Source organism: Stylophora pistillata, chromosome 12, assembly GCF_964205215.1.
Source record: "Stylophora pistillata chromosome 12, jaStyPist1.2, whole genome shotgun sequence".
NCBI classification, from domain to species: Eukaryota; Metazoa; Cnidaria; class Anthozoa; order Scleractinia; family Pocilloporidae; genus Stylophora; species Stylophora pistillata.
In genome coordinates this window covers 26,342,965-26,370,464 of record NC_142530.1, presented here as the reverse complement: position 1 = coordinate 26,370,464, position 27,500 = coordinate 26,342,965, and the positions used below count along the sequence as shown (strand labels likewise).

General features: G+C 39.5%; 1 protein-coding gene across 1 annotated transcript in view; it reads left to right on the top strand.

Moving 5' to 3' along the window:
* The window catches only part of LOC111336662 (uncharacterized), a 35,494-nt gene extending 8,171 nt beyond the window's left edge, over positions 1-27,323 (top strand). Inside the window, exons 6-69 of the mRNA XM_022942787.2 lie at positions 621-695; positions 1,454-1,498; positions 1,598-1,651; positions 1,980-2,033; positions 2,132-2,185; positions 2,410-2,517; positions 2,863-2,907; positions 3,128-3,181; positions 3,470-3,514; positions 3,655-3,852; positions 4,050-4,103; positions 4,234-4,278; positions 4,677-4,730; positions 6,007-6,060; positions 6,159-6,212; positions 6,776-6,829; positions 7,142-7,195; positions 7,503-7,547; positions 7,988-8,041; positions 8,258-8,302; positions 8,414-8,467; positions 8,727-8,780; positions 8,904-8,957; positions 9,655-9,708; positions 10,361-10,414; positions 10,785-10,829; positions 10,936-10,980; positions 11,310-11,363; positions 11,539-11,592; positions 11,671-11,724; positions 12,032-12,085; positions 12,384-12,437; positions 12,768-12,821; positions 13,093-13,146; positions 13,330-13,383; positions 13,864-13,917; positions 14,046-14,099; positions 16,465-16,518; positions 16,700-16,753; positions 16,879-16,932; positions 17,074-17,127; positions 17,221-17,274; positions 17,600-17,653; positions 17,913-17,966; positions 18,062-18,115; positions 18,212-18,265; positions 18,381-18,488; positions 18,764-18,817; positions 19,209-19,262; positions 19,842-19,895; positions 20,020-20,073; positions 20,334-20,387; positions 21,655-21,690; positions 21,995-22,012; positions 22,562-22,579; positions 22,785-22,820; positions 22,976-22,993; positions 23,274-23,354; positions 23,666-23,707; positions 24,523-24,658; positions 24,781-24,884; positions 25,004-25,078; positions 26,173-26,394; positions 26,925-27,323. Of these exons, the coding sequence (XP_022798522.2) occupies positions 621-695; positions 1,454-1,498; positions 1,598-1,651; positions 1,980-2,033; positions 2,132-2,185; positions 2,410-2,517; positions 2,863-2,907; positions 3,128-3,181; positions 3,470-3,514; positions 3,655-3,852; positions 4,050-4,103; positions 4,234-4,278; positions 4,677-4,730; positions 6,007-6,060; positions 6,159-6,212; positions 6,776-6,829; positions 7,142-7,195; positions 7,503-7,547; positions 7,988-8,041; positions 8,258-8,302; positions 8,414-8,467; positions 8,727-8,780; positions 8,904-8,957; positions 9,655-9,708; positions 10,361-10,414; positions 10,785-10,829; positions 10,936-10,980; positions 11,310-11,363; positions 11,539-11,592; positions 11,671-11,724; positions 12,032-12,085; positions 12,384-12,437; positions 12,768-12,821; positions 13,093-13,146; positions 13,330-13,383; positions 13,864-13,917; positions 14,046-14,099; positions 16,465-16,518; positions 16,700-16,753; positions 16,879-16,932; positions 17,074-17,127; positions 17,221-17,274; positions 17,600-17,653; positions 17,913-17,966; positions 18,062-18,115; positions 18,212-18,265; positions 18,381-18,488; positions 18,764-18,817; positions 19,209-19,262; positions 19,842-19,895; positions 20,020-20,073; positions 20,334-20,387; positions 21,655-21,690; positions 21,995-22,012; positions 22,562-22,579; positions 22,785-22,820; positions 22,976-22,993; positions 23,274-23,354; positions 23,666-23,707; positions 24,523-24,658; positions 24,781-24,884; positions 25,004-25,078; positions 26,173-26,394; positions 26,925-27,071 (3,942 nt within the window). The 3' untranslated portion in view covers positions 27,072-27,323. The remainder of the gene's footprint in view (positions 1-620; positions 696-1,453; positions 1,499-1,597; positions 1,652-1,979; positions 2,034-2,131; positions 2,186-2,409; positions 2,518-2,862; positions 2,908-3,127; positions 3,182-3,469; positions 3,515-3,654; positions 3,853-4,049; positions 4,104-4,233; positions 4,279-4,676; positions 4,731-6,006; positions 6,061-6,158; positions 6,213-6,775; positions 6,830-7,141; positions 7,196-7,502; positions 7,548-7,987; positions 8,042-8,257; positions 8,303-8,413; positions 8,468-8,726; positions 8,781-8,903; positions 8,958-9,654; positions 9,709-10,360; positions 10,415-10,784; positions 10,830-10,935; positions 10,981-11,309; positions 11,364-11,538; positions 11,593-11,670; positions 11,725-12,031; positions 12,086-12,383; positions 12,438-12,767; positions 12,822-13,092; positions 13,147-13,329; positions 13,384-13,863; positions 13,918-14,045; positions 14,100-16,464; positions 16,519-16,699; positions 16,754-16,878; positions 16,933-17,073; positions 17,128-17,220; positions 17,275-17,599; positions 17,654-17,912; positions 17,967-18,061; positions 18,116-18,211; positions 18,266-18,380; positions 18,489-18,763; positions 18,818-19,208; positions 19,263-19,841; positions 19,896-20,019; positions 20,074-20,333; positions 20,388-21,654; positions 21,691-21,994; positions 22,013-22,561; positions 22,580-22,784; positions 22,821-22,975; positions 22,994-23,273; positions 23,355-23,665; positions 23,708-24,522; positions 24,659-24,780; positions 24,885-25,003; positions 25,079-26,172; positions 26,395-26,924) is intronic.
* The last annotated feature ends 177 nt before the right edge of the window (positions 27,324-27,500 follow it).

Sequence of the window (27,500 nt, the reverse complement as noted above, 5' to 3'; positions counted from 1 at the left end):
CCTAAGGCAGGAGATTCATTTACAGACAAGATGCCACAATCTCTTTTAACCTTAAGGCAGGAGACGTGAGGCGAAGAATATTTCACTCTTTTCACCGATCCCTTTATGACCCAATCTGCCCACGTTTCTCCTCAAGGTGACAAGTAAATTGACTCCCTTCAATTTCGTAACTGCCATTTAAAGTCTAACATCAAGTGGAAGTTATACAGCTAAGGTCTCATTGTATTCTCACCGTCACAGGTAGTTTTTCTTCAAAGAAATTATCACAATTTTTTCGGTATTGCCTCTTAAAAAGAGCAGTCTTCGCGACAAAGGTGCCTAAGCAGGCGCGTAGCGTCCTATATGCATATACGCACGTGTGTACTTGAAGTGACTAGAAAATTTTGAAAACATTGTTGTGTTTGCGCCAAGTTTTCTCAAAATAAGGGCAAGACGCTTTGTTCGTTGCTTGTATTCACACAACTATTTCGAACAAAAACTAAAGAACGCAGCATTTTTCGCCCAGTTTACTTAGGTTTCTAGATCACAATTACTTGTGCGTACTTGAAAAAATGACCACGCTACGTGTTTGCTAAGAATGGTTGTGTCGCTTAATCTGTTGCTAAATTAAATTATTGCAGTACGAGTCAATACCAGGTGAAAAGGGACCTGCCATTCGACCAATCCTTGTAACAACAGCTGCCATAAAAATGAAGGTAATGAATTGTTTGTTTTGTAATCAGCATCAGTAGCTGATGAGACTGTCACTTACCTGAACATGAACGCGGGACATTTGGAATAGGGGCGGTAGATAAATACGTAGTGGGAAAAGCTGGGGTAGAGGGGGACAGGATTGGTTGGAACTATAATAAGAACGTGTTCAGTAATTACTTATTTGATTTTTACGGACAAAAATCAACATTGTTTAGACAAAAATGTTTAAGATATGCGAACAAAAGTTACGATACAATCACAGTATTTCAATTCCTTAAGAGATCCCTCGTTGCTCCCAATTAAAATCTTACTGTTTACATGTCAAGATGTGGATTAAGTATGGTTAGCATAACGTCATCAACTACTAAATGTTTTATAAAAACCTCATTTTCACGAAGTATAGAGAAAGTTTCTATGTCGCTATATTGTTAGTCTCCCCGCAGCCGTGATGTTTCGGTCATGCAACGCTGAGGCAGCGTTGCGTGACCGAAACATCACGGCTGCGGGGAGACTACTATATTGTGTGATAGGCAGAAAAAAATCAACTACATTTCATCCCTACAGACCTGTTTCGTGGTTGCCCACTGATGAGTGGGCAACCACGAAACAGGTCTGTAGGGATGAAATGTAGTTGATTTTTTCTGCCTATCACACGTTATACTCTCTCTATTATATGTATCGAGCACTGTTTTACGGAAAGCAAGTCTAACCCTTCTATGTCGCTTTATCCATACGTCTTTTTCATTACTAACATTTTTAGGAAATTAGAGGGGATCCTGGACCCAAAGGTCTTCCAGGCTCAAGGGTGAGTGTTCATTGGCTTGCTTTTTTTTAGGCTTATTGTCAGAAGAAAGTGAAATAAAATTCTGGCACATTTGAGAGATTTGTTTCTTGTTCTTACTAGGGCATGATGGGTATTACAGGCGAGCCGGGGAGAACTGGTGAAATGGGCGTCAATGTAGGTACCAGTCCTCTGAATCTTGAACATGGAACTTCTCGTTAAACTTCCTTTTGTAAAATTTATCTTCAGGAGAGAAAACCACCCATCCAAAGAGTTTTGTTAGCAGCAAGACTATTACCGAAAGATCCTGTAGTTGCCTTGCTTAGTTAAAACGATGTTAATTTTTTTCTGGTACCTTACATACTAATTGCTTCTAATGTGTTTCCTGAAATTTTCAGAGAAACTTGGAAACTAGCACTAACTTGTCTTAATTCATACATTTTCTCACATATCCTCTACAATCGCCAACGTCTTCAGGACAAGAAAACATTTTTTTTTCTTTCAGGGAGAACGAGGAGATCCTGGTGGACCCGGTCTGCCCGGATTGGATGGAACTCCAGTAAGTCGTCTTTACTTCATTTTTCAGAGGCTGACAATAATTCAACGATCAATGAAAGCATAAAAACATTTTAAATCGTTCAATCTCAATTTTTACAGGGCTTGAGAGGAAAACCTGGCAAGCGAGGCTTTCGTGGAATGAAAGGATATCAGGTGAGTTGGACAGTTTTTGAATTTAATATTCATTACATAATAGTTTAAGCAGCAGCTGTTTTCGACGCCGTGAGAATAACATTAACATACAAAGCCGAAAGAAATTGTGTTGTCTTATTATACATCTCGTTCATAGTTGACCTGTAAGGCATACATTTTGTTGAGAATCATCAATCTTAATGATGTAAATTATCTGGTGATAAAATTGTTGCTAAACCTTGCAGGGTGCTATTGGCGACTCCGGACATGATGGAGTCCAGGGTCGAGATGGTCACCGAGGAAGGCGCGGTACACCAGGTCCTAAGGGTTTCCGTGGTGGCGACGGAGACGAGGTTAGAATGGTTTTAAATAAAGTGTTTAACGCTGCCCAATGCCTTCTTATTGTGATAGGGTATCTGCCCTAGAAAGAGCCTTAAGATAAGTTAAAATCCAGGCAAGGAAATGTAGGTGATTCATGATGACAAAGAGGTAGGGTTCAGAATTTGGATTGTTGCAACGTACGTAACCAGGAACGCTTGAAAGGCCACAGGCCAGACAGAACAAGTTTTTATTGACGTGGATTTATTTTAAGGGTTAGTTTGTCGCTTAAATTGGAAAATACATCAGTTAAAAAAAGCCCCCTCAGTTTATGCGTGTTCTGATGTTCCTTTTAACAGTGACGTCTGCCTTCTAATCAGGGATCCGTTGGACCAGACGGGAATCAAGGAGTGGACGGTGAACAGGTAAGGACGCTGCATTATCTAATCTATGATAATTTAAGATAAAAGTTGTTACTTTCGCAGCGCCATTTTTCAAGCTCTGTTCCTCAGGATCTGAGATAAGCTTACACCGGGGGGTTGAAGAAGGTCAGGGCCCACTATTTTCCCATGGTGTCACACATGATAATTTTATATATATTTATATATTTTATAGGGGTAATACATTTGTAACTGTGTCTTTCAGGGAGATCCTGGACCCCATGGAAAGCAAGGAACTGTGGGATTCCCTGGTGACCTTGTAAGTCATGTCTCACAAGAAAGGGTTTGAGACTTTTCTGGTTTCTTCGATCAGTTGTGTGATAACTGTTTGTACTGAATATGCCCTATCAATTGAATAGCTTGTTTTTGTTAACACATACAGACATCCTCAAACAACCGACGTATAATGTTACCTGACCTTCGAAAAACAGAATGCTTTTGCTTGAAAGGACAAGAAATGTAGTTTAGTTTGAAGCATGCAGCATTTCAGGTGTGATATCAACAGACATCGGAGTTTTGCTTTCAGCGTTGGATTTTTTTGTTTTAGGGAAGTCAAGGTAACCCGGGAGCTGAAGGAGACATAGGGCTTGAAGTAAGTAAAGAAAGATGCCCTTTTGTCAAAAAAAAAAAAAAAAACTTAAACTTCAATTATTTATGTTAAGCGACTTTTCTCTTAACGTACCAGCCTATTGTCTTAACTCAAAGTCAAATGTTATCTTATTAATCTGCCAGGGATCTAAAGGAGTAGCAGGGCCTCCTGGTCTCCCAGGCCCCACAGGAGAAGTAGGGTCTACGGGACAAGTGGGTGAAAAGGGACCCCTTGGATATCAGGGGGAAAGAGGCTCTAGGGGCTCCCCTGGAGTTCAGGGGCCCCCAGGGAACAGTGGAGATGATGGCATCCAGGGTGGTCCAGGCTTCAAAGGAAGACAGGCATGTGATATCCTTGCGGTTTCCTCGAAGTGCTAGTGGCAATATGCTATCATTATCAATAATTTAGACGAGGTGTTAAATCACAGAGACGATAAGTTATCTTACCTTTAAGAATAAACGTTTCAAGTGAGTATCAGACAAAAGCTGAGCCTAGAACTCCTTATCTACCGCTTGTTTTGTCGTATCAACCTCTGTAGGGTGAAGTTGGTATCACTGGACTTGAAGGCAATCAAGGTCTTTCCGGAGAAAGGGTAATCTGATATCTTGATACTTCTTGCATAAGGCTTGGATTGCATCAAAACAGTTGCTTTAAGTGATGATTTGTTATTCTCAGCAACTAAGAAGATTTTGAACCACTCTTGAATGTTGTTTTTGAAACAGGGAATCCCTGGAGAGGCAGGGCCAACTGGAGGGGATGGTCCGCTGGTATGATCCGTTCATTGGCTCCAATATTGGTTGTTTACATGATGTTTTATATTCAAGTTCACATGGCAGCATTGCGTTAAAATGTTTTAGTTTCTTACTTCTCATGTCTTCTGAATCTTTGATAGCTTTTCTAAGGAATCTCTTTAATTTGGCGTTGTATTTGCATTTTAAGGTTTTGAGTAGAGGGGGTGACAGATGGATAGTGTGATAAGGATAATGTTTAGTAAAATGCTCCATAGCAGCTTTACCTTAAAAAACTACAACAAGTCAAACAAAAGAGGAAACGCTACAAAGTATTCAAAATGAAACTATATTATAAGTACGTACCAAGGAAGCTTTAAAATGAGTCTATGGTAAGTGACGTACATCAGACTAATTTGACGCTATGTTCTTTGAAGGGTAACTATGGAGAACCTGGAGCGCGCGGAGGACCTGGGGATAAAGGAACAACAGTAGGGCCTCTTGATTGCCGTTACTATTATCTACAACACAGCCTTTGAGCAAATATCAGTTTTATCTCGCTAGTCCCACCTGCAAATGCTTAGTATAAAATTTGGCATGATTAGTATGAGTTAAATGAACCACATGGAAATAGTTATCAAGGAGAAATCTGTAAAAGTTGTTTAAAGGCTACAATAGAGTCACATCGAATTACAGTGAAGATATCAGAATCAACAAGGAAACACGCTTTAATCGGTTTTCGCCATTTAACTTTCATAAAACTAGTCAAAACAAGGACTGAACTACAGTCGAGCCTGTAATAGTAATAGTAATGGTAATCAAAGTTTAATGTCTTTACGTGGGGCATGGTTACCCATATTGCCCAAGCCAGAGGCTCGTGTATGAAATGCAAAACACCCATACTACCCCAGGGGAGGACATCCATCACACAGTAATCTCGTGCGTGGGAAATTAACTTCTCCTACCCCTAACCCTGCAGGAGACGGGACCTCCAGTTATTCGTCCCTATCCGAGAAGACTAGAATATCTAAACCATTTCTTGATGTTATAGAAAGGCAGCATATTCTTCTCAATTATTTTAAGACCTTGAGTGTTGGTCCGGCCGGGGCTCGAACCCTCGACCTACTGCACATCAGTCCAGCGCTCTATCCATTGAGCTAACCGGGAGGCGGTTAGCGCAATGGATAGAGCGCTCAAAGGCTGTGTTGTTAGCGCAATGGATAGAGTGTAGTAAGCGCCAGCGTATTTAGCGGTCGCCCTTTATTAAGCGGTCAGTGTTTAAAGGTCCAGAAAATTTTTGCCTTAATAACAGTAATTTTCACATCTATTGAGAGGTCGTGGCCACCCTTGATTTAGTCTGAACGACCTTCAACTGTATTTAACGGTCACTTGGGTGGAACCACTCAGATAAGACTAAGCATAACTTTTCGAGTAAAATTTAATCCATTTTTATCTCCCGAAATCAATGTTAGTTGTATCTTTGGGCGAGTTTTTGTACAATTAATAGTCTATTACGGCATAATATGGTGTTTTCGGTCAGTTTGGGTATTACCCCTATTCCATGGGATCTGTATTAAACTATTCCCCATTCCTACAGGTTCGACTGTAGTCCTATCAGGGAAAGCAATGCGGTTGATCTTAACAAGATTGAAAAGAACGAAAACAAATACGACCAAGAAACACCAATGATTACTAAATCCAGATCAAACCCATAGATTTACATTGCCGGTTGTGTAGCAACAGCTGTTATTTACCTTGTTTTCGTAGGGTCGGCACGGAGCTCCTGGGAGTCTTGGTTTGCCAGGAGTACGTGGACTAAAGGTAAAGGGGAGCTGAATGACAAAAGCTTCATTTTAAAACTTGAGATCCATAATCATGTTGACTGAAGACATTTATACCTCCTTAATTTTTCTTTGCAGGGAAAACAAGGCCATCCTGGAGCACAGGGCCAGTCTGGTCGTGAAGGAGATCAAGTGAGTGAGTCTTTGATATGATCAGTCATAATCACAATACACGACCAGCAAGGACAAGTAAACTACACTCTTCTTTCACAAGGTAGCCTTCGGAATGTTCCACTCTCGTTTGGAAAACTTCCCACCCAGAATTAGCTCGATTATACCCTCAAGACTCCCTCAGGGTGATCTTCCTAGGATTAGAAGTTAAAGACAGAACTAAAAGGAAAGGAAATCAGAAGCTTTCTATTGAGATCATGTCACTATCATAGCAAGGAGTTCTTCAAGTATTTTTTAAATCAAGCAACTAGCTATTTTCACTTATCTAATACATTGACAGTCGCCTGTGCTGCGTAATCATCAGGATAAGAGCAGTCCTGACATGGACAGTTGTCGGTTTCAGTGACTGGCGTTCGACGACGAGGGAGGAAGTCAAGTGAAGTGTTGTTTAACAAACTACAAAAAATCCAAAAATCGAGTGTTATTTATGTTATTTTCAGAACAATTATTATTCATACTGTTACCACTAAAACAATCTATCAAAATTCTTCTTGTGCTGAAAGATATTTTGGTTATGTTGACAGGGAATACCTGGTGGGCGTGGCATGACTGGAAAAGATGGATCCCCTGGTGTTATGGTAACATGTCGCTATCTTTTCCTTTGATGTAGTTGCTTCACCATTTCAAGTTGTTCTTTCGTAATCAGGGTTTACAAGATACCGCAGAAAGCCTTCTGATTAATGTTTACACATGTCAAACATGGTGCAAAAATTATTCACTGGCGGGATTAAAAAGGATTCCACCGCTATCAGTGTTGTTCTTGGTAAATTTGACAAACTCTAAAATGATAAATGACCTCATAATCATACTTTTGTCTGTACATTATGATTTTGACTTCTTACACCGTAACTTTGAGACATGTTGTGAAAAGTAACTTTGGTTCTTTCCAGGGCCCCATTGGTCACCGAGGAAACAGAGGAGACCGCGGCAGTAAGGGAACCAAAGTAATCAACATGTTGATTGCTATCATGATTGGTTGGAGTAACTCGAAAGTGCTGTTAAAGACGTGGTCAATTCTTACTTTTATTAACAATCATTATATGTGAGAGTATCTCTACTGTGGAGTATGTGCGGGTGAGCTTTTGCTAAGAAACATGCAAACATCAGGAAGCTCGATAAAATCAAGATGGCAAACAAATTTCTCAGACATAATACATGAATATTTTCTTTTGGAATAGAAGGCTAGCATAATAACTCTTTAAACAAGGACAGACGGCATTATCGATCAATATTCGTTCCTTTCCTTGATAGGGTGGAGAAGGACGGACAGGATCTGAAGGATCGCCCGGTCGTTCTGTAAGCAATCATCGTGCTAAATGACGGTGAACGTTATCTAAGTGTTAAGCATTCGTTTTGGTTACTTTCATTGATAAATTTCATTCATTTTGATTTGAGCACGTGTCCCTGACGATGTCGACCGATCTTTTGATTGAAGAAACAAACAAACTAACTTACGAATCAAAATGAAACGAAGAAAAGCAAAGCAAAGGAAAAAGTTGGATAGGAGAAAACATGTTAAGTTTGAGCGTTTCATAGTTATCCTGCCTTAAAGTATAGCTATGCACTCTTTCATAGGTATTTAAAGGTAAAACCTGGTAATCTAGATGCATGTCTATACTACGGAACTGATCATCGTTGTAGCGATAAAGCGAAACAAAAGTTCCTCTCGTCTGAGAGGTAGGAAGTTCTACGCTTAGAAACTTTTACAAAATAACCCTTTTTTGTCTTGAATCCAGGGCCCCCGAGGGCGGCAAGGTAAGCTGGGCAGAGGAGGAACGCCTGGAATCCCTGTGAGTTTGAGACACCTGACTAACTTATTGGGTAGTCTGTGTTTAGTCGATGTAGGTGAAGAAAAAAGAAAACAGATGTGGCTATAAAAATATGTTGTAGAGAAAAGTCCCGGATAATGGCTGTGATAATGATTTCAATGGGAATGGTTACAGCTAAAAAAAAAAAAAAAAAAAAAAACACATGCTCATTTCTTTATCTTTTCCATTTGCTCGCAGGGAGAACTTGGAGACAATGGTCGGCCTGGCAGACAAGGGGAGGCTGTAAGTTTAACCTAAGATTGCAATTCGAAGCATGATAAAAACATCTTTGCCTGTTGTGGATTGGTAACTCAATTAATATGAACAATATTTATACATGTTATGCAATTTTAGGGTTCGGCTGGTGCGCTAGGACTCATGGGATTGACAGGGAAGAAAGGACAACGGGTAAGATGAATCGCTTGTCCCGCTGGATTCAAGAAAAAGTCTGTTATCTTTTAAGTCTTTGGAGCCGTCCTGGGAAAAAAAGAGTGTGATGAGTAGCTAAGGATCTTTCAAATGCTAAAAACCATAGCGATGAAGAAAACATATCAAGAGTTTGAAGTCCTGCAACATTTATTTGCATGTCTTAAGCTAGCGATTGATCAGAATCAATGATAGATCAATAACAGTCATGGCTTAGGTTTTCATTTACATTTGATTTTAGGGTCCTCAAGGAAAACCTGGAACACCTGGTTTGTCCAACAAAAGTGGCCCTAAGGTAATAAGCAGCACTGAGGTTTCAGTAAGGAAAACTCGAAATATCAAGGGATGTTGAGGAGCCTCGTCCCATTCCCCTATGTTTAACATAATCAGACTACTCATTTATAGCATCTTTGTCTAGGGAAACAGGGGTACAGCTGGGGAGCCAGGCAAAGTAGGAGTCCCTGGACCGATGGTGAGCCTTCGTATATTCACTGATAGATTATCATTCAGTGATTGTTATCCTCCTTTATCATTGGTATCATGAATAAGCATCTGTGTTAGATTAAACAGTTAACAAAGGAGTTTTATTTCCTACTAAGATGCTTTCTTTCATCTCTGTATCTACACACCAAATTAGAACTTTCTTTTAAAACGCCTTTAAATAATGTTATCCTCGCTTCTTGATACACAATCACAAAGCACAAAGAAGTTTTCTCGCAGACAATTGTATTTAGATAAGGCCATTTGGAAACAACGCAAAAGCAGTGGCCAGAAAAATAATATGCTTAAAGAGATCCCCTCCAATGTTTTTTAAAGGATATTTTAAGGTTTTTAGAACTATCCACAACACGAGGGGAAGTGGGAAGAAGTAAATGCTTCCCAAGGTGAGAACTGAGACTGCAAGGAAGTCTTTTCATTTTAATGGATCGAAACTTTTTAATGATATTCCTAATGAAATGAAGGATTTTAACTCAATCATTATTTTTAGAACTCGTATTCTAGAATTCTATAGATCACAAGCTTTTTAATTACTTTTAAAGTTGGTGACTGTCTTTAGGTTTTTTTGTTTTTGTTGCAGGGCCCTTATTGATATCAACATTTTATGCTGAAGAGGTCACCCTGGTTAAATAACATTTATTATTATTAATAACAACATGCCTGGTTTTTAGGGTCGAGCGGGATCTGGTGGTGAAACAGGAGAACAGGGGCTTCCTGGTGACATGGTAGGCAGCTGCATTTGAATGTTTCATATCATGTCAATTAATTATCGTTATTATTACTTGCGTGTAAGAGCGGAAGTCTCATTAAAAAAATCCCAGTTGAGCGCACATACACAACCAAGTATAACCACCATTGTTACTATTTCAATAAACATGATTCTTATCATTATTATTAACAAATGGTAAACACCACAGCGTACACTATTGAGTTATGGATGCACTTGGGAGGTTGCTAAGCATGAAAGAAGCTAGAGTCGCTCTCGGCTATCGCCTCGAGAGACTCTTGCGCTTCTTTCGTGCTTAGCAACGTCCCAAGTGCATCCATAACTCAATAGTGTACGCTGTGGTGTTTACCATTTGTTTTATAACATAACATTGATACATTGTAGCTAAAGGGTTCCCTTTTATTTAACAAATCTTACGCGACCAGAAAAAACAAGCGCGCGCGTAAAAATAGTCTTTGCATTTGCTCACGTCAGCAGCATACACCCATGAGCAAATGGGGGACGCTAAATTGACCAATCAGAGCGCGCGCTTTACTTTGGTTATGTTATAATCGTGGATATCATTATGTTGTTGTTGTTCTAAGCATCATCTTCCTTGACACAAAATTAAATTTAACTCGCTTTTTTTTATTGTTCTACTCTTAATAAAGGGTGAAACAGGTTCTGAGGGCATCCAAGGAGAAAAGGGTCAACGGGGCAGCATGGTACAAGATGATCTTCTGTATATGTATTAAAGTTTTCATACCATGGTATTTTACTCAATATTAATTTCTTACTAACCGAGGGCGAGGGCCGCACTGAGATGTATAACTACTGGCTTGAGGTCGCGGCAGTACGGACCTCGCTGTGCTCGACTGAGGGCAGATTTTCTTAGTAGGGCTCGAGCAAGCGCGGTTAGTAAGTAGTTTATTAAATTTGATTAGTTTGAATTCTCCTGCTTTCGCGAACAAAAAATACCCGGCTTATTGCAGTCTCCCTGGAAACAGTCCGTACAGCAAAATCCCGTCCCAGTAAAAACCAATCAGAACGTTCAGTTTTACATCATCAAATTAGCCAATACTTCTCTCTTACCAGGGTTTAAAAGGTGATCGAGGAGAAAACGGTATCCTAGGAAGAGAGGTAATACTTTAAATGAAAAATGCATGGTTTTAGCGCAAAGTAAGAGATAACCGTCTTCTAATCCAGTTAGCGCGGTGTGAACAGGGCTTCATTTAATTTCTGTTAGGGAAATGCTGGTATTTCTGGGATGAATGGAGAAGCAGGAGACATGGTAAGTTAAACCAATTTTTAACTGCATGAATTAGGTTAGAGCTAACTCTTCAGTTTCTTGCATAAACTGTGCATGGTGACACTGGGCTTTAATTGGTCCATGTCGTTCTTTGTGGGCCCAGACCAATTTTCTGTCTTAAGTAGCATTCTATCGCCCCGAAATCAATAAAAAAAAACCGTAAAATTGATCACTGCATTGCTTTTGTGTTCTATTTCTTAATACAATTAAATAAACCTTAAAATTAACGCGTTAATTGGGGTGAAGTTTCTACGAAAGAATGTTTTAAGTCCGCCAGAAATTTTTTTTTAATCCCTATTTGCAATTTTCAGGGCAGTGTGGGACCACAAGGCGTGCAAGGAAATATTGGCAGACCAGGAAATATGGTCAGGCAACAACCATTATCAGTCAAAGTTAATCTACTTTGCATAGTAGACTAGGAAGAGTAGATTAAGGATGCACTGAATACTGATAATTAAAAATGTAAGAATACTGCAAATGTAGGCTCGTTCCATAAATTTAGAATAATTTCGATTAAATAACATCCTCATGTCCCTGTAGGGATCGCCCGGACCCATGGGGGCAATAGGACAAGACGGAAGCCAAGGTCCACGGGTGAGAAATGAGGTACACTTTTCACACAAAAATAAATCTGTGCCTGGAAGTAACTATTTGTATGGATGTCACTTGTAGGGTGCAGTGGGAGCCACAGGTCCTGTGGGAGAGCCTGGAGTCAAAGGGGACACGGTAATTATCCAACCCATCTCAACAAATAGATTCTATTTTGCCATTTTTTCTTTTCAGTTCTAAAGATTCCAGATATCAAACATGGTAGGAACTTTAGAACTAAAGAACTCAAGTGTCACACTAGTAGTGGGTCGGTTTGTCACTGATGCTTGTCGACAGCTCCCGAATATCTCGTCTTTCGTAACCGTCACTTGTTAAATCTCGGAGAATCTCGCACACATTTTTAAGATTGTCGACCACGATGGACGAAGCCAACAAAACATGAGGATAATTTTCAAGTTCAGAGTCAGTTTTGTTCTCTCTCCAGGGACCTGCAGGTCTGAATGGTAGACCTGGCCAATCAGGATCGAGAGGACAAAAGGTCAGCACTGGGCTTGATTTTTTATCATTTGATCTTTCCTGATACGAGGATGAGGCTAAATATTACGATTTATGGGAAACCATTCAAAACAAAGAAACTATGATACGAAGGAGGGGGTTCACAATTAGTTTAAACATGAAATTCGAAGAAAATAATTGACATCGGAACTTACACAAGTAGCTAATAGATATTGCGCACTCGAGTCACAACTTAATTAGAGTTGCCTTCAGATATATTTTTCCCAGTCTGATCGATCCATATTCTTATGCTATAATACTACGTTTATGTTTGAATTCAGGGAGCGAGTGGAGAAAATGGAAAGCGAGGAGCAAGTGGTCCAGAAGGAAACATGGTGAGACACGCATCATTATTAACCATTTTGTATGAAAGTCATGAAACTTCTTAGTGAAAAGGCTAGGATGCAACATTCACTGGGGCAATTTGTTCGCTAAAGAATTGGGGCCATTTCATTTATTTCACACCGGGACCCCTTAGATAATGTAAGGCAGATAATGTGTTACATCCAACTAGTGCCTCAGTAGCCTGTGACATGAGGTCTAAGGCTCTAGTTACTGAAACTTTAGAAACTCTATCTGGAGAATTTTACTACTTATCTGTCTTACAAAACTTCCCGCCCCACTTGAACATAATGGTACATCATGATACTTTGTTGTGATTTCAGGGACATCCAGGTGACAATGGTCTGCCTGGACTTCACGCCACTGAGGGAGAAACGGTACGATTTGTTTGCAGCATTAACTTAAGGCGTAACATTAGTATGCTTTAGAATTTTCGTTCTGTTACATAGCAGATAGACTTGAGAAACTGAACACCTTTATGTAAATTGTCTGAAAACGAAACAGAGTAACTAGAAGTGTATTTAGTCTTTTCCAGTACCCGCAAAAACAACCATGATAAAAAAGTGTTTGTTTATTCTGAAAAGAATTGCTCTTCTCGGTCATGTTAACAAGTATGATACTCATATCACAATATTCTTTAATTCGTAGGGCAAGAAAGGAGAGGCTGGGATTAAGGGTCTTACGGGATACAGAGGTCAAGCGGTGAATATGCTGTTTTATTTCTATCTTGATCACTAGATTAGCGTGTTATAATTCTTACATGTTTAAGAAACTCATACGAACAGGTTTGTTAGTTATGTTTTCACTGATTTCAGACGTAATCCTGCTCTATAATCAATGCGATCATATTGAATCGGAAGTAATTGTTGTTTGTGCCTCACTCAGGGTCCTGTAGGAGAGATGGGTCTTCAGGGGCCAAGAGGTCTCAAAGGAGCCCAGGTATGAAATAAAATGATACTTTCTATTTTTATGAATATTTTAAGAAAGATGATAGCCGCATATGGCTTCAATTGTACTAATGATAAAAAACAAGATGGGTAAAAAGAGATAGGACGAGGAGTAGTTTCTGGTTCAAGTACATTGAAATTAAAGGACGATTTCCAATTTCCCGGTGGGAAGCACTTCCTACTCAGCTACGATGAACCAGTCGGTGAGTCTGTTTAAGGTGCTCAGTTCGTGGGTACAGGCGAAAGAAAATTGTGGAAGGAATAAAGAGAGCGCTTGACCCCTGGCTCGTTTTTTGTCGCCCACCTTTTTCCTCATTTCCGCTGACTTAGAGCCTAGCACTATTTTAGTCCTGCGTAAAGATGGCGCGTAAAAGATACTGACAAATTTTGAATTCAGTTGGAAAGTAGAGAAAAACATTTGATACATGCCTAATACTACGAAAAACTATTTGGCACTATTTTACAACCTCAGGGTCCGAACGGAGATGAAGGGAGGATTGGAGAAAGAGGAGAGGAAGGAAAACAGGTAATGATCATTATATTGTCTCACTTGTCCAGTCTAAGTACGACTGCATATCTGTATCTGTGGTGTAGGGACCGGTTCTGTTAGTATGATGACTAGTGGTTTTGATCACCTCTATATTTTTTTGTCAGGGAATTGCAGGTCCTGTGGGTGCTAAGGGAGAAGTTGGAGATAGAGGTGAACAGGTCAGTAATATTTACACAACCACACAAAAGAAGAAAAAAAATTAATTCTCCTCAGTTGAGCTCCTTTTGGAATGCAGCTGAAGGCTTTAACTTCAAAGAGGAGATCTGAGGTATATGTCTATATATTTATATTTATTAAAACTGGATCATTTGATAATGCAATTCAAGACTTTTCATTGGCTTAGCCATTATGGTATATGAGCCAATATACCATAAACTACGATATGGTAAGCGTACGCGTAAGTTTAAAATGAAAAGGGAGCTAAAAATTTAATAAAATTTAATAATTGAATGCAGCGTTTTTAATAAAACAATTATTCCACTCGCGTTTGTTGGATATGAGATGATTATAGCCAACTCGGCGCTACGCGCCTCGTTGGCTATCTTTCATCTCATATCCAACGCGCGCTCGTGGAATAATTCTTAAATATACATATATATACATATATATATATTTAAGAAAATATACATATTATGTTTTATTAAAAACGCTGCATTAAATTATTAAATTTTATTAAATTTTTAGCTCCCTTTTCATTTTAAGCTTACTCGTACGCTTACCATATCGTAGTTTATGGTATATTGGCTCATATACCATAATGGCTAAGCCAATCTAGGATGAGTCATTGCTGCTGCAATTGCGCATGCTCGCTAGTTTACTCTAGTTTGAGCACTCTGGCATGGCTTAAACGATACCGCAAAGGTTGGGTCGTTTGGGGTGACCGTCTCGGTTCTCCTCCATTCTAGCATCAGCACTGCACTGATGAGGCCCAGAAGGCCGAAACAGTTCTGTCTGCAGTTAGTTATAACAAACTGGTTCAAGACTTCAGAGGTAGCTCATCGTTTTATTACGACAGCTCTGTTTCGTATGGTCGAAAATGACCACGCTCATCAGGTAATTTCAACGATTGACCGTTAACTTACAATGACTGGCTATAAAAGCTGGAATACGGTTGCTAGGATATATAAAAACAACGCTACTTTTCCATATAGGTCATGTGACTGGTATGTATAATTTCGGAGATTGTTACTTTATTATGAAGTTTTTAAAGAGGTACCTGTTTCTATGGGGGCATGAACTTGCTAGCTCATTTTGCTTGTTAAGACTGCAAAGTTCCTTTTCACATATCGTGAATTTTTAAAAAAGACATACATTACATTTCTTAGTAATCCGTATGATGCACGATCCTCGCAGGAGAGAGCGCTATTTATGCAATAGTGAAAATCAGACCTGAAAAAAATCAGGCCTGTACGGGTTTCGAACCACTGACCTTTGCGATACTAGTGCAGCGCTCTACCAATTGAGCTAACAAGCCAACTGGGAGTAGGCCGTTAAGTTGATTCGTAATAAACCCGTGATGATAAATCTCTACTGCGAGGATCGTGCATCATACGTATCTAATACCGCAGTTCAAAATATATGAACTTTGTATTTCTTAGTAATGTTGTTGTACGGTTTGCATTGTTTGATGATTTTCCACGTTAGCTTGAAAGGTTTATTATTGTTTATTACTGGCTGGTAGGTGTTTTGGCTGAGGTTAAATGTGACGTCTAGGAAGTTGATTACTTGTTTGTTAGCTTATGGTGATGCGGAGTCCGTTAGCGTTAACAATGCGGCATATCTCTTTCTTGATGTTCTCAGTGTCCCTGGGTGTGGCGTCGGTGGTGGCAAGTCCGTCGTCTCGGTATAGACCAATATTTATGTTGAGATTCGGTAGCTGGGACAGGAAGAAGTTTCCGACAAGTTCACAGGTTTCAGCGCCGTCGAAGCTGCCCATGGTTACGTCAAATGTAGTGTTGCCTTTTTTTTGCCAGGGTTGCTGTTTGTGGATTAAAATCGAGCTTTTGGCATGAATAATAATGTTCCTTTCGTCGGCGGTAATGTTGTCAAAATCAGATGCGAAGTTGAGTGCTTTGTTTAGGAGGTCTAGGCTGATGGACGGGTAGAATTCTATGTCGAAGTAGATGAAGTTGGAGTTGTATTTGTTGTCTATAGATCGAAACCAGTTGATAACGGATGAGGAGTTTTTTTCATAGGTTGAAGTTGCTTTTCTCGCGATGTTGGTGTTGATGCGGTCGAAGATCTGTTTGCTCACTTTGTCTATTTCGGGTTTCGTCGGGTTGATCAGGCGGCATGTCGGTTTGTTTGAGAAGTTCGGTTTGTGGTCTTTAAGTGTTATGAATGCGTCTTTGTTACGTCGGCTGTGGTGTCTATCCTGTCATCGATTTGTAGTTTTGTCGTGGTGTCTTTGTTTGTTTTGTATATAAGAAAGTAAACTAAGATACTTTGTCCCTTTAAAATGAAGTATTTATTGTATTACAGGGTGCCTGTATGTGATATGTGTTTCTTTTTGTTGCTTCACAGGGTTTGGGGGGAGCACCTGGCGACATAGGAAATAATGGAGAGCCTGGAATACCGGTACAGTCGGAGTGAGGGTGGGGTGAAGACAATCATTTGAAATTTGCTTGAAACGAAATCCATTCTAAAAAGTCAAGGTGGTCAAAACCATAATACTCCTGGAATTGATGTTTGCGAAATTACAAGTAAGATTATTTTTTGCGGGACGCTTATCTCCAACAAAAATATTTCCACATGCTAGGGAGAAGCTGGATCTGAGGGATCTCTTGGCGAACTAGGACAAAGTGGCATTGAGGTAGAATATATATACCGACATGTTACAGCTGATTTGATAATCGGTGTCTGTTGAAGTTTTATGGGGTGTTTGATTGAACGATTAACTTGTTTACTTATATTTGTTTGTTTTACTACATTTGACAGGGACTCAACGGTGACACTGGACCTAAAGGTTCTCGAGGCACAAAAGGATTTTCAGTTAGTTCAAATTTGTTTTTTATTCTTTTTTTAAGAGTTCAAAGTCTATAAGGATTCATTGTGGAAGTCCCACTACAGACAAGGCATATATGACGTATTAAGCGAGATCTAAACTATTACATGAACTCTATCTCATTGCAGGGCTCCACTGGCTTAACTGGAAACCCTGGTGAGCCAGGACAAACTGGGGCTCAGGTAAAAAAGCACACTTGTATATCACAGCTCATAGACAGTGTGTTTCTGGTGATTGTATGATATATGTGAGAACTGCCCTATTAACCTCGACAGGGCCCTGCTGGACCACCAGGCGTAGATGGACCTTCTGGCAGAAAAGGACCAATCGTAAGTAGCCGCCTGGCTCGTATTGTACCTTCTGAAAAACCCTTTTGTGATTTTGCAATCCATAACAAAAGTATCGCATTAATCTAATATACTTCATGTAAAAAGAAATATACATATATATATATATATATATATATATATATATATATATATATATATTAGTTCCCTTTCCTTTCACCATTTTTGTGTTTCCCAAGGATTCAGCAGCAGTGGAACGTACAATGTAAAAGAATCGAAGTGTTTTTGTCTCGATCTTAAATGCGCCCAGTTGTTAGAGACAGCAAAACTATAATGAAGTTAGGATATGAATCGGATACATTTTCAGGGACTAGTTGGTAAACGCGGAGCCGCAGGACAAACTGGCGGAGAGGGACCGAAGGTAGGAAACTTATTCGCAGTTTTAAGTTACCCTTGAAGTAATAACAATATATTGAAAGAAACAATGGACAAAACAATGTGTCCGGACTCTGTAAATAAATACTGCTATTACTCAACGATTATGATACGAAAGCGTTGAGAAATATTGTCCAAACATAGGACGGCATTTACCTAGCTCAACACAGTTACACTGTTTCTTATTAGAACAGCTGCGTCTCCTTTCATTTTGTCTTTTATTTATCATTCTTACTTTTTCAAAGGGTGAAAGAGGGGAACCAGGTAGTGATGGTGAAGATGGCACAAGGGGGAGAAAGGTTTGAGTGAAGAGAACTACATTCACTTGCTTTTGCTTGGATTTATTTACCGTTCCATCCATAGAATGCCAATATCATTTCTTTTACTTCGTTAGGGCAGCATTGGACTTCCCGGAAAGAACGGGAAAAGAGGAGAAAATGCAGATGAAGTACGATATAAGTAACTTGCGTACTATGACTGACCTAATTAGTGATGTAACTGTCAAACATTGTTTCTCATGGCACATTTTTCTCTATGTTTATAGGGTCCCCTCGGTTTAAAGGGGCCAACTGGATTGCCTGGGGAACCTGGTGAAAAGGTAATTATGCTGTCTAATGGTTAACCGCTTCCCTGTCGGTATTCCTTTCACAAATCAGTTATTTTGAGTTAATTCAGTAAGTTTCTTCAATCATTTGTTATCTTAATTATGTCAGGGTCTTCCTGGGGCATCTGGTTCAATAGGTGCCTCCGGTCTTCAAGGAGTCAAAGGAATGTCGGGAGCTCGTGGAGATCAAGGAGCCACAGGACGTTTTGGGGAAGATGTGAGTTTAAAAATTATTTGTTGATTTAAAATTCAAAATCTGTGGAAAATGTGAGTTAAAATTCCTTTGGGGAATTACTTCAAGGAAAGGTGTGAGTTACAAATTCTTGGTGAAAAACTCAGGGTAATAATGGGGTGAGTTTCAGCTCCACTCATTTTATTGCTAACTTAAAACAACATCGTACCTTGAAAGGAAACAATGTTTTCCTGATCTTGTTGACGGTGTGTTGCGTTGAACGAGGACTTAACATGACGACTTTCTTCCCTTTATATCAGGGTCCCCACGGAGCCACCGGTGATCTAGGGTTACCGGGAAAACAAGGGGACAAGGTAAATATTCGTATGCAGGAAATAGCCCACAATGCTGGCGTCTTATTAGGGCGCATAAACGTTTAAATATTTAAATATTTGTATGCAGAAAATAGCCTACAATGCTAGCGTCTTATTAGGGCACATTAACGTTACAAACTCGCGATTGTTTATGCAATCAGCCATTTTAACTTTCTCCCTTGGTACGAATTTATTTCTTTCCTCAGCCTTCTACTTCAGTAAAATCAAAGGTGACAGCTATAATTTTACCAAGAGAAAACTATGAAATCGCTCAAAATTACGCCAGCTCTCAAAAAGCTACACAGAAAATAAAGACAGCTTTGATTTCTGATTAAGTTGGAATCACATTCTGATGACAAAATATAACGAACCTCTGAGTATATCTTTACAGGGCGATTTTGGCGAGTTAGGAGATGTTGGAACTAAAGGAAGAGCAGGGGATAAGGTTCGTAACGTCTTTAATCCTAGCGAATGAACAGGCACATAATGCATTCATGTGTCATGGGTTACTCAAAAGGAGAGTGATCTAACGGTTATCACGGTTTACTACGCGCAATAAGTCCCTGTATGAAACATTGCATTGCTTCCCCGTTGGGTTCTAGAAAATCTTAGACTGCTATCCACGCTGGAATCAATTGATTGGTCCCCAGTCAAGATTGTTTAAAGATCTTCAGTAAGGGAGAAAAGGAAATCCATACCAACGATTATGGTCACAGACCTCAACTGAAGTGTGCCGGTCTTCTTATTATAACCTGATAGATGTTAATAATATTTTTCCCATACTTAGGAGACAATTAAGGTGGCGCGGTGAACTGTTTTCAAACCATTTCCGGACATAAATGAATACTCCCTTCAGGTGCAACAGAGAAGCAAAACTCGAATAGTTAAGGACCTTAAAATGTGACGAGCTGTTCATATTGAAAACATGACATGCTTTTTTCCTTATTATAATCCCAGCGGATGGCATACTCAATCTAAGACATTTCTTATGTTTTTAATCAACTGCCTTTCCTTTCATCTTCAGGGAAGTAGAGGAGTCAGAGGTGCGAAAGGTCCCATGGGATCTAAGGGTGCACAGGTATATCGAAGTCATCCACTGTTGTTGTTTTTTTTTTAATCATAAGGTAGTGATTGTACTTCATGTGTGGCATTAGTATTTATTAATCACTAATATGTGAAATATGGCTTAAACATATCTTTAGGGTCCTTTAGGTGAGCCTGGTCTCCCAGGACCGATTGGACCTGCTGGGTTAGAGGTGAATGGTTTTCTTTTAACTCTTCAATCTTTGTTCTTTACTAGGGAGCATTCCAAAGAATCTGCTTTAGTTCTCTTTGGTTCTTCTTTTGCATAACAATAACATAAACATAGAGTAGAGTTTTCAGTATCCTGTCAGACGTATTATCTTACAGCCTGATTAAGACGATAAAATAAAACTCACTTGGTAGCTACTTAAGTTTGCATACATTTGTTCTTACGATAATGATCAAAATCCTGTTTGCTGCTGTGTGTCTTAAGGGAGCTGACGGCATCAGAGGGAGCCAGGGATCCCCTGGATTACAAGGAATTTTCGTAAGTAAAGGTTGCCTTTCAAGAGAAAAACAGGAAGAATTATTTTCAGTTGTTCCAGAAACATTTGCTTTCGCAAAAATCTGCAACATGAGGTACTGAAGCCACTAGAACACACCAAGCCCCAGTTGTTTAAAGGATGGATAACTTCTTATAAATCTCTATCCAGCGGATATCCTTTTTATCCACCGGATAAGCATATCCAGTGGATAAATTTATCCATCCTTTGAACAACCGGGGCCAGCATTATATCAACGACAGGATCTGTAAGGCCAAGAGAGAAATATGGCTTACTAGAGTCTAACTGGGCATAAGTAAAATTTCTAGTTAAGATTAATTTCGACCTTCAGTTTTTGCGGTCTCTAGGACTACCACTGAGCTACTTAAAATCCATTTCTGGGGTAGTCAATTACTACGTACAAGTGGGTCAAGCGTCCTGCATACTGCTCAAGTCATACTGCCTGAGTTCTTCTGCCTCGGTCATACTGCCTAAGTTACACCGCCTAAGTTCTTCTGCCTCAGTCATACTGCCTAAGTTCTTCTGCCTCAGTCATACTGCCTAAGTTCTTCTGCCTCAGTCATACTGCCTAAGTTCTTCTGCCTCAGTCATACTGCCTAAGTTCTTCTGCCTCAGTCATACTGCCTAAGTTCTTCTGCCTCAGTCATACTGCCTAAGTTCTTCTGCCTCGGTCATACTGCCTAAGTTACACCGCCTGAGTTCTTCTGCCTCGATCATACTGCCTAAGTCATACTACCTAAGTTCTTCTGCCCCGGTCCTACCACCTAAGTCATACTGCCTAATTTCTTCTGCCTCGGTCATACTGCCTAAGCCACACTGCCTAAGTTCTTCTGCCTCAGTCATACTGCCTAAGTTCTTCTGCCTCAGTCATACTGCCTATGCCGAAGCCATACTGCTTAGGTTCTTCTGCCTCGGTCATACTGCCTAAGTCATGCTGCCTTAGTCATAGTGCTTTAGTCATACTGCCTACTTCATACTACTGAAGCCATTACTGCTTACCTCGGTCATACTGCCTAAGTCATACCGTCTAAGTCATACCGCCCAAGTTCTTCTGCCTCGGTCATACTGCCTAAGTCATTCTGCCTTAGTTCTTCTGCTTTAGTCATACTGCCTAAGTCATACTGCCTAAGTCATACTGCCTAAGTCATACTGCCGTAGCCATACACCTGTATGTAATGTCTATCGCTTCTTTACCACTGCTTATGACTCTAATATCGATGTCCTAACTATTACTCCCTTTTGAATTATTAGGGACCACCTGGCTCACAAGGAGGCTTTGGAAACAAAGTAGGATGAGTATTTATTTGATTCAATAGAGAACCTATTACAGTGTCAGTTCCCAAGACCAATTACTCCGATTTGCTTCTGTGCTAACATTCTTCTACATGTTGACTCTTTCTGAAGCAAAGTATTAATTGTAAAGTCCAACCACTTCAGTTGCCTTTCGATCGAGCTTGAGATTAATCGAAGAGACAATCTTAAGTTGATAAAGGTCAAGCTATTGCTTTCGGCCGTTAGATTTCATGTGGTTGTCAGAGTTTGCCAATGTTTAAATGTCTTTACCAAACACTTTTGATCCATTTTTCCTCAGGGTGATGCTGGACCACAGGTAGGTCAATTAAGAGTATAACTTAATTCTCAAGCAAAATTTTAGGAAAAATTCTCCTTGTATACCGGGTTAAGAGAGGGTAATGTCCGAGAGAGAGCTCTGATAATTTGGCAAATTTTTTCCATGATTTAATGTTAAGAAAATTGTGCTTTGTTCAGTGGGCTAATGTTTTATCTCTTTTAAAAAAGAATGTAGATGCAAGATCACAACCACGATCACAATCGTAATTACAGTAATAAAATAGCAATCCTAACTCTAAACGACGTTATGATATTAAGATTACACCACAAGGACAATCTGGATATGAATTTGGTGAATTTTTGCAAATTGATGTTCATTAGAGGTACCTTTGAAAACTTCTAAAATCAATCGCGTATTAATATTGTAGAATAGTAAAAAATACACACAGACTTATCAAAATTAAATGTGAAACACTTTCCACCGAAAATCATGACTTCATTCAATGCTAATTATAAAATTGTCACCCTTACAGTGAAGTTGATATAGATTGTTTTTTTTCCTAATTCTGCTAATGCACGTGACCGTCAGGGACCGGATGGACTTCAGGTATTTTTTTCGTTTTAAAACTTGAATGTAACTCCGCTCATTGTACTATTGCGAGCAAGGTCAATGCTTTAGCGGCAAGGAGACGGTAGTTGCATTTGGGTTAGATTACAGTCTACTTGGCATTTTTTGAAGCAAAGAATTATGGCCGGTTCTATCATGATCATTTTGGGCTTAGCCATTAACATTTGATGTAAATTATGTGTAGGGTCCCCCAGGACCTCCCGGTGAACCAGGACAGGCGGTGAGTCTACAACGTAATCAAACCATGCATTTACCGTAGCTTCTCTAAATATTGCTATCAGTTCATCATACTCTCTTAAAAAACCTTAACTGGATAAGCCTTGAAAAGCTCTCATTTCCATGTTTTATAGAGTTTCTTTTCTTCTTTATTCACAGGCAGATATTTCCGGCTTGGTATGTATCTTGTTACATTCCTTTTATACAGATTTTCCTGTCTTAGAGAAAGGCTCAGTAAAATGTGGCCCAGGTTTCCTCTTTGATGTTAAAAGTATAACTTTTCGGAAAGGAAACCGTTAAGGTTGAAAAATTTACTCGGCAAATCCAAAACGGTTATGACCCCTACCCCAAACAACCTGGATTTGACTTCATTGAAACTGAACATTGAATGAATTTCTAACTTCATCGTCATTCTTATCCTCTACTGATAAACGTCTCAACTTTCGTTCCAATTAAGATTTCGCAACAGAGATATGGATTTCTTGAAGAGTCTCTTACTCAGAGTAACAGAAAGTCCTCTCTGTACAGAAGTAATTTGGTAAGTACATTTTATGAATAACTATCTAAGTGATGCATTACATTTCCCTTTGAGCCCTGGTTTAACTCGACTGCAACCAACGTGTGCTCCGAAATCAAAATACTGTAGCTTGTAATCTGTTCACTGACCTGTTTTTTTTTCTCAAATCATCAAGAGAGGGAGCTTGAAAATGGCGAAAGACTATATTACTTCCTTGAAGTGCGCCAATGTGAACTTCATATTCGCTTTTTCATTACTTTATGTTCATCGTCATCCATAGCTCTGAAAGGTCTGTCTTTAAGTGAAGTAATGTCCTTTTATTTTCCTTGCAGCCACGACAGAAGCCAGAAACTGACTCCAAACGATTCCAAGAGGTGGCAGGTTTCTCTGACATTGTTATCAATGAACGCTTCAATAATTATCTTTTTAGCGACGCACCAATCTTGTGAAAACCCACCACCTTGTTAAGTTTTCATCATACCCCCACAAAGAGGGATTGTATAAGAATAATTGATCTCTTTTTGTTGTTGTTGTTTTCGATTTAAGACAAACGGGACAAATTTTCCGGCCAAAATGATGCACTCGGGTGGATATTTTACATCCTTGAATACCAGACCCTCATAAGTTAGTGTTACAGGAGCAGTGTTTCCGTACGCGAAAAGACTTCAGAAGAGTTTAAGGGAGGTTTACCGAGCGTCAGGTACTAGATCCCTTGCAGACATCTCGGCGGCGCGCGTTGCCTTCGGCCGCGAAGCAAGAAACACTCTTCCCGAAGCGTTGTTAATGAGGGCCGGCTCGCAGACTAATCTTTACATGACATAGGCTGGCGCTTGGTACATTATAATCCCAATGTAACATTCCAGGAGGTACTTATCTACTACGTAGGCTGGCGCTTGATACATTATATTCATAATGTAACATTCCAGACGGTACTTATCTACCTTGTAGGCTGGCGCATGGTACATTATATTCACAATGTAACATTCCAGACGGTACCTATCTGCTATGTAGGCTGGCGCTTAGTACATTACATTCACAATATAACGTTCCAGATGGTACTTATATACTATGTAGGCTGGCGCTTGGTACATTATAATCACCGTCGCAATGTAATACCCTAGACGGTAGTTATATACCATGTAGGCTGGCGCCCAGTAAATGCTCTCTTGTCGATTTTTATTCTCAACAGGTCAACAGTCGAGTTATCGAAGCCATAAGCAATCAAGTCCAGTCCTTAATAACCTGCAGACGATTTCTAGGTACCAGGCGCCACCCAGCCAGGACATGCCGAGACCTGAAGCAACTTGAGCCTAATGTTACTAATGGTAAGGCAACACCCTATTTTTTTCATAAATAAAGGGAACTATTGTGCTTAAATAATGTTGCAGCTTCTCCCTGTTCTTCACAATTGTAATAGCATCTGACAGAGAATTTATTTTTTGCCAAGGTCACTTCTGGATCGATCCCAACGATGGGCCAGCGGATGATGCAATCCAGGTTTATTGCGATTTTCACTTGAACGCAACATGCATTCACCCAAAAAAGGGCAAGGTAATGAAGAACAGAATTACACATTCCTTATTTCTTATAGCAAAATCAACATGTCTGTTTGCAAGAAAGGGTTGTCGCAAGTTTTACATGAGCAACACCGTGTTATTTTTCCGACACAGACTGAAAACAAGAAATGGTTCTTTGGACCTGACGGATACAAGTGGTTTGCTAAAGAATTTGATGATCTCCCACAGGTACACATATAACCTTTGATTTACACTTTCGACGAACTCTGAAGGTCTCTAAAGGCGAGACAAACGGCTTCACTGAGCATGCGATATTGACGCTAACTTTTCCTCATTCCGACAAAAAATTGTCACTCATTCGCATGTTTTGCTGGCCACAGATTATTTTCTGTGCAGGTAGGGGAGTTACCACCGGATCTTTCTTTAGGTCATTATTTTTATGTATTTGTTTGGTACAGGGGTTGTATTATTTTGTTGTTGTTGTTCTTTTTATTATACAACCCATGCAGTCCTGGAGAAAACCATTATTTTTTCATTTAGCTTCGCCGAATTCGAATACCTTACTTACAAACATAGAAATCTTAGGCAGGGAGACCACTACAGCTTAGCCAATTACAGTGGATCCCTCGTTAATGAAAAATCAGTAACTGAAGCTACTCATTTATAAACAAAAAATTAAAATAAATGAAAAAGAAGCAGAATAGCTAGAAACTGGACAACGGCGGGCAAAGGAGAGTCCTCGCTATATTGCACCTGGGACAGACTCTTCTCCAGGTTCTGATTTCGTCTACATCGTACAGATCTAGGGCCTTATTGTAATATTTAAGTGAACAATTAAATGAGGCTAGGGCGATGTGACTTGTGCGTAACTCAATGGGCAGAACATTCCATGTGCTGCACGCACGCATTAAAAAAGAGCAGTGATTATTATGAAAGCTGACATATGTAGGACCAGACCGAAATAGCCCTCAGGCACCGTACTCACACGGTTCTGTTGCAGAAGAACGAGAATTATAGTTCTGCACTTGAACCTAAAAGAAAACAGAATTGATGAAATATTTTATTGTGCTGATGTCAAGAGCGACCCAGGAAAGGGGTTATAAAAGAATGTTTTAATACATCCATGCGATGGTTTGAATAAAAGTGGTGTCTCTTAAATGCTTTATTTGAACATTGATGAAAAAATACTTACGGTGAATCGAGTCATTGTAGCACAAAGAAACATTTTACTCATTGTTTCCATGAAGGAAAACGTTTTCAATGCCACTCAGCAAGGGCAGTCAATGAAGAGGAAGTTGATAAATTGCTATTTGTTTTTACAGTTTGTTTATGACTGCGACCCAATTCAACTGACATTTCTTCGGCTGCTAAGCAACCGCGCAAAACAGATCATCACCTATCATTGTTTAAACTCCTCTGCCTGGTTCAAGCAAAGTACTGGGAACTATGAATATTCCATAAAGCTTAAAGCAGAAAATGGAATAGAGATTCATGCTCAGGGAACCAAGAAATACAAACCTACCATACTTCTTGACGAATGTAAGGTAAGAGCTAATTCAGACATATCTTGTTACCTTTCACTGCCTCACTTTGACTGCAATGCCCAAGGTATGAGGTTAATTAGTCATACGACCACTATATGTGTGCAGATAATAGAAACAATCATAAAAGGAAGCTAAGAGAATACTAGACAGGAATGAATGGAACATGTACTCGTAATGGAATACATAGGGAAGCGTGACCTGCCATCTTCTCGTCACCGTTCAGTTTCAGGTTATTTAGTCCATAAGAATGTATAATAAATACTTGTGTGTATTGTTTGCCAGATTTTCGTTAATTTTGCGCCTATCGCTACGTTTGCGTACATTGAGTTTCTTTTACGGTTCCTCCTGTATCTGCTCAATCACATTCCATGAGCGTTATACTTTCAGTCATTTCATGTCAGAGTCTATCTATTGCAATGTGGAATTGAAATTATTGAAAAGATGTTATGAAACAGAGATGTTTATCACATGTGATTCCCTCGTCTAATTTGAACCATTAGCGATGTTTTCGTCTTCGGTTTATCTTTTAGATTAAAGATGGTACATGGCGTAGAACAATCTTGGAGGTTAATACTTCCAAAACTCACAGACTCCCAATTAACGACGTGGCAGTGCATGATGTTGGAGATGCTGGAGAAGAGTTTGGTCTGGAAATTGGTCCCGTGTGTTTCTCGTGACTATGCGAATAAAAAAAATTATTAAAAAAAACCCCTCAGGAATCAGAAAAATAAATGTTCTTTCTGTTAAATTTACAGCTGTGTTAAATCACTACATTTTTGGATTTTAAAAATCGCAACACATGATTGTTAGGTAGGTATTGCTAAGAATTTTGCCAGAATATAGTGGTTTACGTCCTTCCCAGTAGCAAGCGTTTAGTTGCTAGGGCGCGGAAATGTCAGATTTAAAAATAAACAGACCAGTTAGTTTAATTAATTGTCCAACATTTCTTTGTTATCTTCCCCTAAAACAAAACCAGCCGAGAATGAGTAAACATAAGAAGTTAACAACTCTGAATAACATCTTTGTAACTAAAAATATGAGTAAGCAAGTATTACACCACAAACAGAGAATTAACCCTAATACGTGCATGTATATCGGTTTCTTAG